Source organism: Hyperoodon ampullatus (genome assembly GCF_949752795.1).
Source record: "Hyperoodon ampullatus genome assembly, chromosome: 8".
Classification (NCBI taxonomy): domain Eukaryota; kingdom Metazoa; phylum Chordata; class Mammalia; order Artiodactyla; family Ziphiidae; genus Hyperoodon; species Hyperoodon ampullatus.
The window spans coordinates 7,575,144-7,591,009 of NC_136921.1; the positions used below are offsets into that span (position 1 = coordinate 7,575,144).

The following is a 15,866-nucleotide window of genomic DNA, read 5'->3' on the forward strand; positions in this document are numbered from 1 at the left end:
CAACAAAACTGAGAAATATGTGAAGCAAAATCTGATAGCTGAAAAGAGACACAGAACAGATCCACAAGTTGAAGAGTTCAAAGAGAACAACGGATAGAACAACTAGACAGATAATCAGAAAGACTACAGAATTCAACACCACATCAACCAATAAGATCTAACTGACATCTACAGAACACTCCAAAGATAGCAAAATACACATTCTTTTCAAGTACCCACAGAACATACAGCAAAACGGACTATATTCTGGACCGTGAATAAATCTCAACAGATTTTTAAAAACTGAAATCGTATACAGTGTGTTCTTCGACAACAACAAAATCAAACCAGAAACCATATACAGAAAGTTAGAAAATGTCTAAACACTTGGAAACTAAACTACACACTTCTAAATACTACACAGGTAACAGTGGAAGTCTCAAGAGAAATTTTTTAAAAATACGCTCAATGAAAATACATATATCTAAATGTGTGGTATGCAGTTAAATAAGCTCTGAGAGAGTCATGTATAGTATTAAATGCTTACATCAGAAAAAAGTCTCAAATCAATAATATAAGCACCCACCTCAAGAATCTAGAAAAACAGCAAAATAAACCCTAAGATGCAGGAGAAGAAATAATACAGATAAGAGCAGAAATCAATGAAATTAAAAACAAAAACAACAGTGGAAAAAAATCAGTAAAAGCTGATTCTTTGAAAGGATCAGTAAAATTAACAAATCTTTAGCATGACTTACAAAGAGAAAAAGAGAAACGAACAAATTATCAATATCATAAATGAAACTGGGGATTATCACTACAAAAACTGCAGACATTAAAAAGATAATAAGGGAACACTTTTATCAAAAAGATAATAAGGGAATAAAGAAGGGAATACTCTACACACATAAATTTAGATGAAATGGACCAATTCATCAAAAAACAAACCACCACAATTCATTCACAGTAAATAGATAATTTAAATAGTCCTGTAACTATTAAGGATATTGAATTTGTAACTTTTAAATTCCAGAAAAGAAGTCTCCACCTGGAGAATTCTACCAAACATTTAAAGAATTAACATACTGTGGCAAATGTATGGATGTTTCTCAAAAAACTAAAAATAGAACTACCACGTAACCTAGCAATTCCATTCCTGGGTATATACATCAAAAACACAAAACAAAACAAAAACAAAAACACTAATTCGAAACACGCTCCCCTATGTTTACAGAAGCATTATGTACAATCGCCAACATATGGAAGCAACCTAAGTGTCCATCAACACTTAGAATAAATGGATAAAGACAATGTGGTATATACATATATAATGGAATGCTACTCAGCCATAGAAAAAAAGAATGAGGGGCTTCCCTGGTGGCACAGTGGTTGGGAACCTGCCTGCCAATGCAGGGGACACGGGTTCGTGCCCCAGTCCGGGAAGATCCCACATGCCGCGGAGCAACTAGCCCCGTGAGCCACAGTTACTGAGCCTGGGCGTCTGGAGCCTGTGCTCCGCAACGAGAGGCCGCGATAGTGAGAGGCCCGCGCACCGCGATGAGGAGTGGCCCCCACTTGCCGCAACTAGAGAAAGCCCTCACACAGAAACAAAGAGCCAACACAGCCATAAATAAATAAATAAAAATTAAAAAAAAAAAAGAAAAAGAATGAAATTTTGCCATTTGCAACAACGTGGATGGACTGGTGAAATAAATCAAAGAAAGAGAAATACTGTATGATATCACTTACATGTGGAATCTAAAAAATACTACAAACTAGTAAATATAACCACAAAGAAACAGACTCACAGACATAGAGAACAAATTAGTGGTTACCAGTGGGAAGAGGGAAGGGGAGAGAGGCAATATAGGGGTAGGTTAGAGGTACAAAGTATTAAAAAAAACCACACACACACACACACACACACAGAATTAACACCAATTCTAAACCATCTTTTCCATAAAATAGAAGGGGAGGAAATAAGTGACAGTTCATTTTATGAAGCTAATATTACCCTGATACCAAAACCAGACAATGAGAATACCAAAAAAAAAAAAAAAAAAACCCCAAAAAACTAAAAAATATCCTTTAGGAACAGAGACACAAAAATTCTTAACAATATATTACTGAGTAAGATTCAGCAATATATAAAAAGAATTACACAGCATGACCAAATGGAGTTTATTCCAAGGATGAAAATCTGGTTCAAAATTCAAAAACCGGTCAATGTAATCTACCATATTTAACAGGTTAAAGAAAAATCACATGATCATATCAACAGATGCTGAAAAGGCATTTGACAAAATCCAATATCGGATCATGGTAAAAGCTCTCAAAATAAAGGTTACTTCCTTAACTTGATAAACAGTACCTACAAAAACTCAACAGCTAACATTACCACTTAATTATTATTAAAGTTCCCCCTAAGATAGGAAAGTAGGATAAACAAAGCAAGTATGTCAGCTCTCACCCCTCTTATTCAACACAGTGTTGTAACATACAGTAAGGCAACAAAAGGAAATAAGAGGCATACATATTGGAAATGAAAAAAGAAAACTGTCCCTATTTGCAGATGACAATAATAATGTCTACATAGAAAAGCCTATGGACTCTAATGAAACAACTCCTAGAACTAATAAGTGAGCTCAGCAATGTCACAGAATAGACAAACATCTAAAACTCAATTCTATATAGTAGCAGTGAACAGATACTGAAATATAAAATATACAATTGCTCAAAAAAAGCATATACTTAGGTATACATTCAACAAAACATGTACAGAATCTATGTTGAAAACCACACAGTGCTAATGAAAGAAATCAAAGATCTAAATAAACTGAGAGACATACTATGTTCATCGATGGGAAGACTCAACATGGTAAAGATGTCAATTCTCTTCAAAATTATATAGAGGGGGCTTCCTTCCCTGGTGGTGCAGTGGTTAAGAATCCACCTGCCAATGCAGGCGACACAGGTTCGAGCCCTAGTCCAGGAAGATCCCACATGCCGCAGAGCAACTAAGCCCGTGGGCCACAACTACTGAGCCTGCGCGCCTAGAGCCCGTGCTCTGCAACACAAGAAGCCACCGCAATGAGAAGCCTGCGCACTGCAACAAAGAGTAGCCCACGCTTACCACAACTAGAGAAAAGCCTGCACGCACCAACAAAGACCCAAAGCAGCCAAAAATAAAATAATTTTTTTTTTTTTTTCCAGTACGCGGGCCTCTCACTGTTGTGGCCTCTCCCGTTGCGGAGTACAGGCTCCGGACACACAGCCTCAGCAGCCATGGCTCACGGGTCCAGCCACTCCGCGGCACGTGGGATCTTCCCGGACCGGGGCACAAACCCGTGTCCCCTGCATCAGCAGGCGGACTCCCAACCACTGCGCCACCAGGGAAGCCCTAAAATAAAAATTTTTTAAAATGATATAGAGGTTTAACATAATCCCTATTAAAATCTCAGCAAGATTTTTGGTAAATATAGACAGGATTATTCAAAAACTTATATGGAAAAGCAAACTAGAAAAACTAAATGCTCTTTTGATAAGAGGAATCAGTCTACCCAATATCAGGACTTACTCTATAGCTATAGTAACCAAGACTACATAGTATTGGCTGGAGGGACAGACACAATGATCAAATAAAGAACCCAGGGAATTTCCTGGCAGTCCAGTGGTTAGGGCTCTGCGCTTCCACTGCAGTGGGCATGGGTGCAATCCCTGGTCGGAGAACTAAGATCCCATAAGCCGTGCAGCGTGGCCACAAAAAAAAAAAAAAAAAAAAAGAACAAAGAACCCAGAAATCGACCAACACAAATATGCTCAACTAAACTTTGACAAAAGTATAAAAACAATTCAGGAAAGACAGACTTTTCAACAAAAGGCCCCAGAACAACTGGACATCCATAGGCAAAAAAAATAAACCTTGACCTAAGTCCCATACCTTATATAAAAATTAACTCAAAATGGAACACCAACTTAAGTGTAAAACATAAAGCTATAGATTTTGGGGGGAAAAAACCTTTGGGATGTAAAGCTCGGCAAAGAGTTCTTAATACCCAAAGCACAATCCATAAAAGAAAAAAACTGATCAATTGCATTTCATCAAAATTTAAAACTTTTGCTCTGTTAAAGACTGTTCAGAGTCTGTTGTGAATCTTGACTGTATCAATATGTCAATATCCTGGGGCTTCCCTGGTGGCACAGTGGTTGGGAATCCACCTGCCAATGCAGGGGACCAGGGTTCAAGCCCTGGTCTGGGAGGATCCCACATACCGCAGAGCAGCTGGGCCCATGCACCACAACTGCTGAGCCTGTGCTCTAGAGCCCGTGAGCCCCAACTACTGAGCCCGTGAGCCACAACTACTGAGCCTGCATGCCACAACTGCTGAGGCCTGTGTGCCTGGAGCCCGTGCTCCACAACGAAAGAGGCCACCGCAATAAGAGGCCCATGCACCGCGACAAGGAGTGGCCCCCGCTTGCCACAACGGGAGAGGGCCCACGTGCAGCAATGGGGACCCAACACAGCCAAAAATAAATAAAATTTAAAAAAACCAAAATATCCTGGATGTGGTACTGTTTTACAGTTTTGCCAGAGGTTACCACTGGGGGAAACTGGGTAAAGGGTACATGGAATCTCTATATTATTTCTTACAACTGCTTGTGAAGCTATAATTATCTCAGAGTAAATTAAATTAAAACACACACCTGTATATGTTTTAATTACAACAGATTCTACAGGCATGTGAAGAGATCATGAACAAATATATACAGTGCCAGGTAGTGACAGATGCTATGAAGAAGAATAAAGCAGGGTAGGGGGACCGAGGATAGAAGGGGAATAATGATGTTAGAGAGAGGTCACAGGCTGTACTTGGTAAAACATTATCATGAAACTGACACTAATACAGTGAACAACCAATTTCAGGTTATAAGCAAAAACTTCAAAAGCGGGCCTCCCTGGTGGCGCAGTGGTTGAGAGTCCGCCTGCCGATGCAGGGGATACGGGTTCGTGCCCCGGTCTGGGAGGATCCCATATGCCGCGGAGCGGCTGGGCCCGTGAGCCATGGCTGCTGAGCCTGCGCATCCGGAGCCTGTGCTCCGCAACGGGAGAGGCCACAACAGTGAGAGGCCCGCGTACCACAAAAAAAAAAAAAAAAAAAAAAAAAAAAAAAAAAAAAAAAAAAAAAAAAAAAAACTTCAAAAGCAGAAATGAAAAATCAACCAATGTCCTTCACAGCATTCTCTCCCCATTCTAATCTAACTTATGCACCATACACATAGTTTAAGCAATTAGTTTATAATATGGTACTCTTTTTTCAGATATTTTAAATAGTTCTTCATCATTTATGATATCAACTCCACTTCAGTGAAACATTCAACCAAGGTTTTCGAAGATGGCTGCCATCATCTTTTTTTATGGTAGGGAGACTGAAATACAGTGAATGTACGAAACTCAACTGCCTAGTTAATACCTGACATGCCAGAAATGAGGATGTCTTAAGTATACTGTTTACAACCCTATCATATTAGTCATCACATTCTGCCTTGTATTCAAATTGTTCTCACTAGACTCCCTCCCATCACTGAAACTGTAAAGTAGGATGGAGGGAACCTATAAACAAGCCTTCTATATATGAAGAAAGCCCGTAGCACTGACTTTTGTTCTACTAGTATGCAAATTAATGTTAAATAATTACCATCCTACAGAATCTGGAGGTAATGGCATACTTCTGTACATAAAGTAGAATGGAACAACCTACCTTGAATTTCTCCCTGAGGATCTTTGTAATACCACTTCTGCATTGCTTCATGCATCAGTGGAATTGAGACTCCCTTAGCTCTGTGCTCTTGCAGTTTTGATGCCAGTCTCTCATCATCTAGTGCACTGTCTTGTAGATAAGCCACCATCTTCTCAGCTTGCTAAGGGAAAAATTAAAAAATGAAATGTGGAAACAAATGATCCTAAATTAATACTTGTATATATAAAAATTGTCTGCCTTTTTTGGACTACTTGATCTGTGAGAGGCATTGTACAAATAACGCAGCAGGCAACAATTTAATTCGTCCAACATGCCATGAAATAGGTACTATCCCCATTTTACAGAGGGGGAAACTAAGGCTCAGAGGGTGTCAAGTCTTGCTCAAGGTCTCAAAATTATTAAGCAAACCCAAATGAGACTGAAACACAAGCTGGTATGGATCAAAGCCCAAGCTTCTAATCAACACACTTTAAAGCGCCATTTAAACAAATAAACAATCCTAAGTTATATAAACTAAACCTATAAAAAACATGAGCATTAACAGATCAAAGGTTCAATTAAAACAATTACAAATAAAATCTTTTACAAGTTTTACTAAGACACTGTCCCCTTTCTTCCTTTCTTCAACATTTCCTGCCACCAACCACTCCACCCTGAAGAAAAGAGAATTTCTTTTGTAGAAAGCAAATTATCATTTACTTTACATATAAACAATAGTATATAAAATCTTAGGGAACTCTAGAGACATGAATATGATGGTAATATACTGAGAGTTTAACTATTTTCCCTGTTACACTTTAGGCAAAAAATAGAAGACACAGTGCCTATCCACAGCTGCCTTGTATTCGCCATTTTTGGCATTCCATTAATTTCCAAAAAGAAAAAAGAAAAGCAAACAGCTTAAGGGCAACCTCAGAAGAGCAAAAAATAACCTGATATAATGACTCTACACAGCAGAAACTTAAAAGCATGAAATGATTTGAAAGACAATTACTCATAAAAATAAATACTAGACATAAAAATAACTTTTTCAGTACACAAAACCTAGCGCTCAAAAGTTCCATTTTTGAATATTCATTTAATGCTTTTCAATGTTTATGGCAGTTCGAGAGGGGAAAAAAAAAAAGGATTACGTGATTTGTACCTGCTCCAAATGTTTGAGACCCTCTTCATCATCTGGCTCTGTGGAAACAGTGCCCATACCAGGAGCACCTACGACCGGTGTTTCAACTGGCCGGAGGGCAGGACTAGGATTGGGAACAGGAGGTGGAAGGATGAGAAGAGGAGAGGCTGTATCTGAAGGAATCTGTGACAGGGGCTGCTGGACACCAGGAACTATTTCTAGAGGAAAAAAATGTAGACAGATAAAAATCCTTTAAAATACAGAGACTCATGAAAAATAACTATCAAGTTGGGCAGCTTACTAAATGGGCTCAACAGATACATGAACCGTGTCATGAACACTGCTGCTACTTCTTATGGAGAAGTGTAGCATTTCTCCCTAGAATGACAGAAGTACCTGCATAGGATGATAACAAATAAGATTAAAAGGTATCCAGAAAGGCCTTTTACAGTGCCAACCTGTATCACTAGAGCATCTACCCAATAGTTATAGGTCTACCTCCTTGAAAACAAACAGAATCAGTCCAATCCCTTCCTTACATCATGTCTCTGAATAGTAAAGACAATTTAAACAGCACTGCAAATCTCCTCGAAGATGCCACATCTCAGCATAAAAACCTTTATTAAAAATATCTGCAATTATTTTGAATAAGTACCTATTTCAAGTTATTATTAACATAATTCAATGCAACACATTTTGTAGGATAACAAAAAGCTCTCGGAGTCTACCTGTACAGTGCAGGAGGTTCTTTGCAATAAGAATAAAGACTGCAAAAGGGGTTGTGTCTTGGTTCCTATTTCTAACCTCTCAGTATGCAGGTTCTTAAGAAGGAAAGGGGGATGAAAGTAATTAGATACAGTTGCAGTTTCCCCTTTGAAACCTTGTGTGTTCAATTACAGATAGCTTCTGCAAATGCCTGTTCCTCTCACTCTATCCTTTCTTTGCCAAACTTCTTAACAGGACAGTCTATACAACCTGTCTCTACTTCACCACCATCCACACGCTACAATGTGACTTGCACTCCCAAGCCCCCAGAAAGCAGTGACCCAAAGTCCCCAAATCCAACAGCTCCTCCTCGTCCCCATCACCTAGCCTTAGTCTGACATTATCTTCCCAATTCTAAACTGGAACATTCTCCTTCCTTCATTTTCCTGCACTCTATTCTTGTCTCTGAAGATTTTTCTCTGGCTTCTCTATGTACCCTCTGAAAATAGGAATTACCCATGTTCTATTCTCAGTCCAATTCGTCTCATCCCTAACAAGTGTAATCTTTTAAATTTTCATTCTCTCTGTGGCCCTAAACTCTTCCCAGTGAGCTACAGTCCCCTCACTCAGAACTGCGCTCTGGCCATCTCTACCTAATTTCTCATCAACACCTCAGACTCAATGTTCGTAACTGAATTTGTTCTCTACCCTCGCACATGTGCTCAACTTCCACTCTTTTTCTGTTAAGGATACCATAATCCTCTCAGGCACCTCACTCATCTTTGACTCTTCCCTCTTCTTTGCCCTGATATACAACAGTAACTATGTCCTGCCAATTTCTACTTTGAAATCTCATCTGCCACTACCTCCCTTTACAAGTGCACTGCCTACATCAGTGACTGCTCAGGACACCAACAGGTCACAGAGCAGCCCATCTGTCATCACAACCTACCCTACACAGAGAGCTGTCAAATATATGTTCCAACCGTGTTTCCCACAAGCCTCCTTTTCACACCTCATAATTCATGTAAATAAAAACAGGAGCTGATTTCCTGCCCATACCTGGATCAGTCCTACTTCCTCACTGTAGCTTTCACTGCTACCTAGTACTGGAATGCCCTCTTCTAAGTCATCCAGCTACACCTACCTCCAAATTCTACTTATTATTCCAAGACAAGCTCAAAGACACTTGATTCCTGAAGCATTCCAGGAGTCTGCCAATCATGAATTCATATCATTACTTTTTGTCCTAGGTTATTGAGATACACATGCTTTATTTCCCCCAGAAACTATAAATCCAGAATTTCAATCTTTAATGCCACCTATGCAGCTTTCCCAAACCCCACCCTAAAATCTCCTGGAGTAAGGCCCCAGGCATGTACATTTAAGAGTATGAACCACAAGTAATTTGGGTGTGGCACATCATAACTGAAAAATGAAAGAGGTCTCAAAGCATACAAGTCCTAGGTGCCTTGTACATATAGTAGAGATTCAAATACTTGCTGAATTCATTCATTCAGCTTTATGACAGACATAAAAAACTGAAAAACAAAAAATCCTTGGTTCAAGCTATCAAAATAGTATTTATTGGGCAAAAAAGAGAATAAACAGATTTTATAATATTGTATTGCTATGTTAGAAACAGTGTTGGTTGTTTAAGAAGAAAGAGAAGACACCTAACCTAGCTTGGGAACTTGGGGTGGGAGAGTTTCAGGCACAGAGAACAGCATATGCTAAGGCACAAAGGCAAGAGAACAAGGCACATTTCAGGACCTAACAGGCTGTGAAGCTGGTGAATAGAGTACAAAGTAGAGAGAGTTGGTGCTGAAACTGCACGGAGCGGAGGCAGATGCCAGGTCATGCAAGGTCTCTTAGGCCATGTTAAAGGGTGTGAGTTTTTATGATGAATAAATCAATTCACCTTTCAATATCAGGCATTATACTGTCGTTTTATGTCCAAGAAGAAACATGGGAATGAACATTAATATTACCTACTAAGGTATATAAGCAACTTAAAATCAATATAATGACATTGAAGAAGGAGATACACTTTAAGCTTATTCTCCAGCAAAGGTGATGGACTTGCACAGATTCATCTTGGCCTCTTCTGAAACAATGGCATTCTGGTGTGTCATCTGGATGCACATACAGCCATTACATAAAAGGAATCTGATATGGGAATCAAACTACCACAGAGGATCCCAAACTCAGTTTGCTTGACTGATAGCAGGGTGGCTATATCATAGCACCCTAGGAAATGATACTACTTTGCTGCTTCTAATTCTGTTTTGATGAATTCTGAGATAGATACACAGGGGAAGCAGTGTTTGAGAAGGTTTACTGGTAAAATAATCTATTCCAATAATTTACCACTAGAAGCAGTTCAAAGAGGCATAAACAGAAGCCTCTCATCGGTGATCACTGGCCCCAGCAAAATCCAAGTTTGGCTTGTTGCCTCTCATAAATACATACCGTCTCCCCTGCTGGGTACTTTGGTTGATAGACTATTTTCTGTCCGACTCTCTTCTTCAGCTTTTTCCATTTGCTCAGTTTTGGGTTCCTCTTTCCTCTCAAACTGCGGTGCCTCCTGAGGCTGATGGTCTGAAGGAGTGCCTGGTCTAGCAGATGAGGTGGAGGTTTGGGGGGTTTCCTCACTAGCTTCTGTAACATGATGTAATCTTAAATTAACAACTTAGGAAACTTTTAGTTTGATTTTTTTTTTTTTAAGTAAAGGACAAAAATGAGCCTTACCAACTCCTACTCTGTCTGTCTTTTCTCCTTCCTTCTTATTTGTCTTATCGGGTTCTTTGGCTTCTTCATTATGGCTACCTTCAGAGTCAGAGCATTCCTCCCCTTCTTCTACAGGCCGGAAGTCCATCTCCTGCTCTTCTGGGATAGGCTCTTTCTGTACTTTCTGTAGCAAGAAAATTAAGCCAAAGATTAATAGCATATTTGGATTTGGACGAAGGTCAGTACCTGTCATAATATTTAAAACAAATTTCTTACCTTTAGGGACAGGAAGGCTCCAGATGAGTCAAATGTGCCCATTTCTTCTTCAGCATCCTCTAAGCACCATTCAGGCAGGCTATCCCTGTCATCATCTATGCTTCCGCTGCCAGAGCGCACCCTTCGGTAACCCCGCTCATCATCCCGATCTCGAAACTCAAACTCAAACCTTCGCCGTCGTTCCATGTGTTCCCGCCAGCCTGCAGAACGAGGGCCATCTGGGATAAAGAGGAGGACACTAAACTTAGAAAAGTTTTATGACAGTATTTGAGAAAGAAAACCATAGATAGGAAACAAAGGAGGAAACTACAACTGATGGCAACTTCAAATGGATCAATCTACTAAAGAGAAAATTAGGCAAATGAAACGAAGCTCAAAGCTCAGTATTATATACGATACACCATCACTCAGTGACAACAGTAGTTATCTTCGTTAACTACTGAGCCACACAACATACTCTAAAGCTTTTAAAGATAAATTTAAAACAAATCACTTTTAAAAGACAGTTCTTCCAAGTACATACTTTTAATAAGCTCTAGATATCTGACTGAAATGCTGATAGGCCACTCACGTGGCCCACTCCTAGCCCAGACTTACAGCACTGGATATCTTTCCATACTGAGGTCCATGCCTTCCCTTTGGCAAGTCTTAAAGCATTTTCGTTCTTCTGATGAAAATATCCTTCTTTATGGATAAGACCAGCTCCTTTGATAATATAATAATATCCAGGATACTATGATATTATGTCAATTCATAATATCAAACTCATCATGTCCACTTACCAGCGCTAGGATCACATTTGCAATTCTGATTCCCTAAAAAAGTCATGGAATTATAGTACTGACATATCATATTTGGCCCACTATCCTAGTTCTATAGTTTAAGAAGCAAAACCTCTGACAGCAGAAGTAACGTGCATAATAAAAAGTAGCACTCGAATCCAATTCCGCATCCTCTGCTGCTTTTTCCACAATAACATGCTTCCTCTCCTTTCCCTTTTCTCTCATCTCTTCACTCTCCCTAGGGAGTTTTAATTTAACACCCCCAGGGACATTCCTAAATCCACCCTTGCATATTATGTAGCACATCTACTTTCCAACAAAAAACGAATGCCTAAGACCAAAAGCTACAAGTTAAGGCATCTTCTCTCTAAAGAAAAGGGGTGTGTGTGTGGTTCTTGTTAAAATCTGACAAACCTGAGCCTAAGAGAGTCTTAGGAAGAGACACATGTTTTAACCTATATCTTTGCTTTCTCTGTGGGAGACAGCAAAAGAAATGAAGTCAAAGTTAAATGTTACTATACTACTGAGGCCCAATTTGCTAAAACCAGCAATCTAAAAATCAAACTGAACACCAAAGGGCAAAATGTTAAAACACCAAATACAGGTAGCATCTTATAAGCCACTTACAAAAAGGTAAGAAAACATTATTCTCCCACTTCCCACACTTCACTTACAACAACAAAACACAATTTACTATCTTCTATGAAAATGAAGGAATTTTATACCCAGACTGCCTAAAGGTTACCCTAGAGTCATTATCCCAAAGAAGTGCTCAGGATCAGAAGCTGATTCCAGAGTACTCTGTCTGCTACTCTCATTTCTAAGTAGGCACTGTGATAGGAATCTATCCTTCTAGGCATATGGCTCATTCTTCTCTCTTAACCAAGTTTCCTAAGTTCACCTCCCAGAGTGGGTGCTTAGCTGTCCTTAATGCTCCCAACGCCATACATAGCCAACTGTGAGCCATACTTTAATAAAACTATATACCATAATTTTTTTGTTGTCTTAAATAGTGAATAAAATTTTGTTCATGAAACTAAATTTAGCAGATAAGGAACATCTCTAGCTTATTAAGACTGACCACTGCTTTACAGACCTTATATCAGAACTAAAGTTTGATACTATTTTCATAAGTCAAAATCATGATATTTAAAATTTTAATCAAAGCCTAATAAAGGATTAACTAAAATGTTAAGAGTAACTGATAACAACTGATATAATCAGACTTATTTTTAATGTGCTGGGTTGAAAAAGTAGATGGTATTTTTTTAATGCCTATTTACAGTGTTTTTTCAGCCCCCATGCATCTTTATGTCCCCCAAACTGTCTTTTTAAAATATATGGATAAAAAATTTGGAAAACTGTCAAGTCGATGACAAAAATGACATGAAAAAGTCAAATACTGGAGAGAAAGATTTAGAAAAGATGGGGGGAAAAAAAAGGACTATATATATCCAAAATCTAAGCTCTTGGGTGAGGAGGGTAAGTGGTAGAATATAACACTAAAGTTTTACTTTTAACTTGCTTCAACAGAATCAACATCAGACGTTTGGGCTCAGAAACACTGTTCATCTTCCAAAACATTCACCTTGTTTGTTTTTGATCAGCTGGAATTTTTCTTTTTGCTCAGCCCAGATCCTGTCCATTCTTCCAGTGAATGCTTGTTAGGAACACACAGTCTACAAACCCTTCTGCTTACAGGCAAGCTCAGCACAAAATGCCGTGATGCCTTGAAGAGAACTATAACAGTTGGTTGCCCATGACACAGACTAATGAGAACTGCCTAAATAACTGTGATGCAAACAATGCCCACTAACGACAGAAAACTCACCCAAGAGGCAGCCAATGAGGAGTTGGGGTAAAAACATTATAACTCTATCCAAAGATAAACTTCACTAAGTTTCCACCTACCCACAACGCCATAAAGCATCCTGAATGCCTGTTATAATGTTAACTCAGACCGAGACTAATGGTTTGTTAATAACTTGATTTTAAAAAATAAATAAAAACAGTTTACATTATTATTATAACTTCCTCTATTAAAGTAAGCTTCCCTGGCATACAGCCAATAGATAAAACAATGTTATGCATGTGAAATTCAAAAGACATGTACACACTCTTTGTATGCTTCAGTTCTGCATGACCCCAAGATTCAAACTACAGTGGCATCTGATGATCATGAGGCATAGAATCAACACTTGGGTAGGGAACGATCTTTGACACAAAGCACCAGTGTCTTCAATTACCAGCATATCTAATGTCGGGGAAGAACAGTTTGAAGCATTCTTAAGAGTCAAACAGAAGAACTTATAAAACCACTAATCACGACTATTCTCTCTCCTTTTTCTAAAGTTAGAGGGACAAAAGAATAAACTTGTGATTATGTTTTTGACCTGGGTTTAAAGTTTATTCTTCAAATAATGTGAGCAGAAATCACATTTTTAGGACAAAAAGAGAAAAAAAAGAATAATTCCTCTCTTATGCAGGAAAAAAACTCACTTTATGGGGAGCCCATATTCCTAAGTAAGCATATAATTATCACCTAAGAAAAACGCATGCTGAAAAAAGATTCAAAAATTTAGGAAAACTGGGCTGTCGGACCCGGAGCCGTCTGGGAGCCCCTAATTGTTGCTCCAGGTTCTTTCAGGTGTACGTGTCTGTTATTCCCAGGGCTCTACTGGGCTAGAGAAAGAGGAGGAACCTGTCCAGAATCCCCGCAGGACAGGAAAAGGAAGGGACACTCAACATGGAAAAACTCTGCAGTGAAAATGAAGGAAAGCCTGAGAACCAAGGCAAGATGGAAAACAAAGAACAGCCACTGGATGCGGGAAAGCCGGGAGTAGCCTGTACTGTGGAAGACAAGGAAAAGTTAGAAAACAAGGGAAGGACAGATCTCAAGGGAAAGACAGAAGATGAGGAAGTACTAAAGGATAAGGAAAAGCCAGAGAGTGAGGCAAAGCCAAAAGAAGGAAATCCAGAGAGCCAAGGAAAGCCAGTGAGTGAGGGAAAACCAAAAGAAGGAAAACCAGAGAGTGAGGGAAAGCCAGTAAGTGAGGGAAAGCCAGTGAGCGAGGGAAAGCCAAAAGAAGAAAAGCCAGCCAGCGAACCAAGGGCTGCAGGAAAGCGCCCAGCTGGGGATGATGTACCCAGGAAGGCCAAAAGAAAAACCAACAAGGGGCTGGCTCAGTGTCTCAAGGGATACAAGGAGGCCATACACGACATGCATTTGAGCAATGAAGAGATGATAAGAGAATTTGATGAGATGGCCAGGGTGGAGGATGAGGTGAAGAAAACCAGACAGAAATTGGGGGGGTTTATGTGGATGCAAAAAAGTTTACAGGACCCCTTCCACCCGAGGGGCCCAAGGGAACTCAGGGGTGGCTGCAGGGCCCCACAAAGGGGCTTTGAAGACATTCCTTTTGTGTAGTGCCCCTGGCAGGCATCTGAAAGGCCTTGTGCTTTATTTAACCTTATGCTAATACTATGCTTTAGGTGTCACTCTCTTTATCCAACTGCAGTCCTGTGTGTTTCAGTAGCAGATTTTCATCCATTGCATGGAAAAATGTTTATGGTGCATTGTAAAATGTTTAAAAAACCAGTTTTCAGAACCATATATACGGCATCAGTCCATTTTTGTAAAACTACAAAGATACTTACCTAGTGATCCATGTACAGAAAAAACTCGGAAAGCTGTGTCTACTAAAAGATTAACAGTGAAAAAAAAAAAATTTAGGAAAACTGAATGAAACCCTTTCTCATTTTTGCAGTTAAGGGCAGGTGCTTCCCATTAACCCACACTGCCCCAGAAAAATAAAAGGGACTTTAATCAACTAAATAGATGTGGGGAATATTTTACGTTAAAAATTTTTGTGGGAGCAAGACTGAGTGTGACAACATAAACATGACCCCTCTTGTTTTTCTTTGCCGGTTTATGTTTTCCACTTTATTCCTAACAATTCCCACCAAATCCTCACTATTTCAGGCCCTGTGTGCTTTTACTCAGCAGAATTCTTACCAGGACTGTGAGGCCGCCACCTCTCTCCATCCCTCCTTGATCCAGCTAGTCGCCAACCTCCATCTTCATCTTCTCCATTCTGTTCCTCTCTAAAAATACGCCAGTTTTCACTTTCTGATCGTATAAATTCATGCTTTCTTCCTACTGATGTTGGCCCACCTTCCTCAAAATTTGGTCTCCCTGTAAAGAAAGTGAGTCAACATAAGCCTCAGCCAGCAAGGATTTTGAACAGACTTGATTGCTCAAATCAAGCTTTTCTGCAAATGTGTCCATTTCAACGTTCAGGCAGTATAAATAACTGTGGATATATGTGTATATTATTAGACACATTTCTCAAAGCTGAATGTTCTAAGACTGGGAAATTATTTTTTTAAACAAAATAATATGTGCATTTTTTAAAAGGCCATGCAATGAAAACTGAATCAACCTTCCCGCTACACAAGAGCCCCCCAGAGTCTTGCTCCCCAGAAGTAGCCACCATCAACAGTTTCTTACAA

General features: G+C 39.4%; 2 protein-coding genes across 2 annotated transcripts in view; one reads left to right on the top strand and one right to left on the bottom strand.

Annotated features, from left to right (window-relative positions):
• Positions 1-15,866, bottom strand: part of GIGYF2 (GRB10 interacting GYF protein 2) — a 130,838-nt gene that overhangs the window by 44,012 nt on the left and 70,960 nt on the right. Inside the window, 6 exon segments of the mRNA XM_079709614.1 lie at positions 5,739-5,898; positions 6,883-7,079; positions 10,039-10,224; positions 10,318-10,480; positions 10,573-10,790; positions 15,370-15,549. Coding sequence (XP_079565740.1) covers positions 5,739-5,898; positions 6,883-7,079; positions 10,039-10,224; positions 10,318-10,480; positions 10,573-10,790; positions 15,370-15,549 — 1,104 coding nt within the window.
• LOC307057027 (transcription elongation factor A protein-like 2) lies at positions 14,086-14,781 on the top strand (the record flags this gene model as incomplete). Its single annotated transcript, XM_079710016.1, has 1 exon — positions 14,086-14,781. Exon 1 carries the CDS (start codon positions 14,101-14,103, stop codon positions 14,779-14,781), a length of 681 nt encoding a protein of 226 aa, XP_079566142.1. The 5' UTR covers positions 14,086-14,100.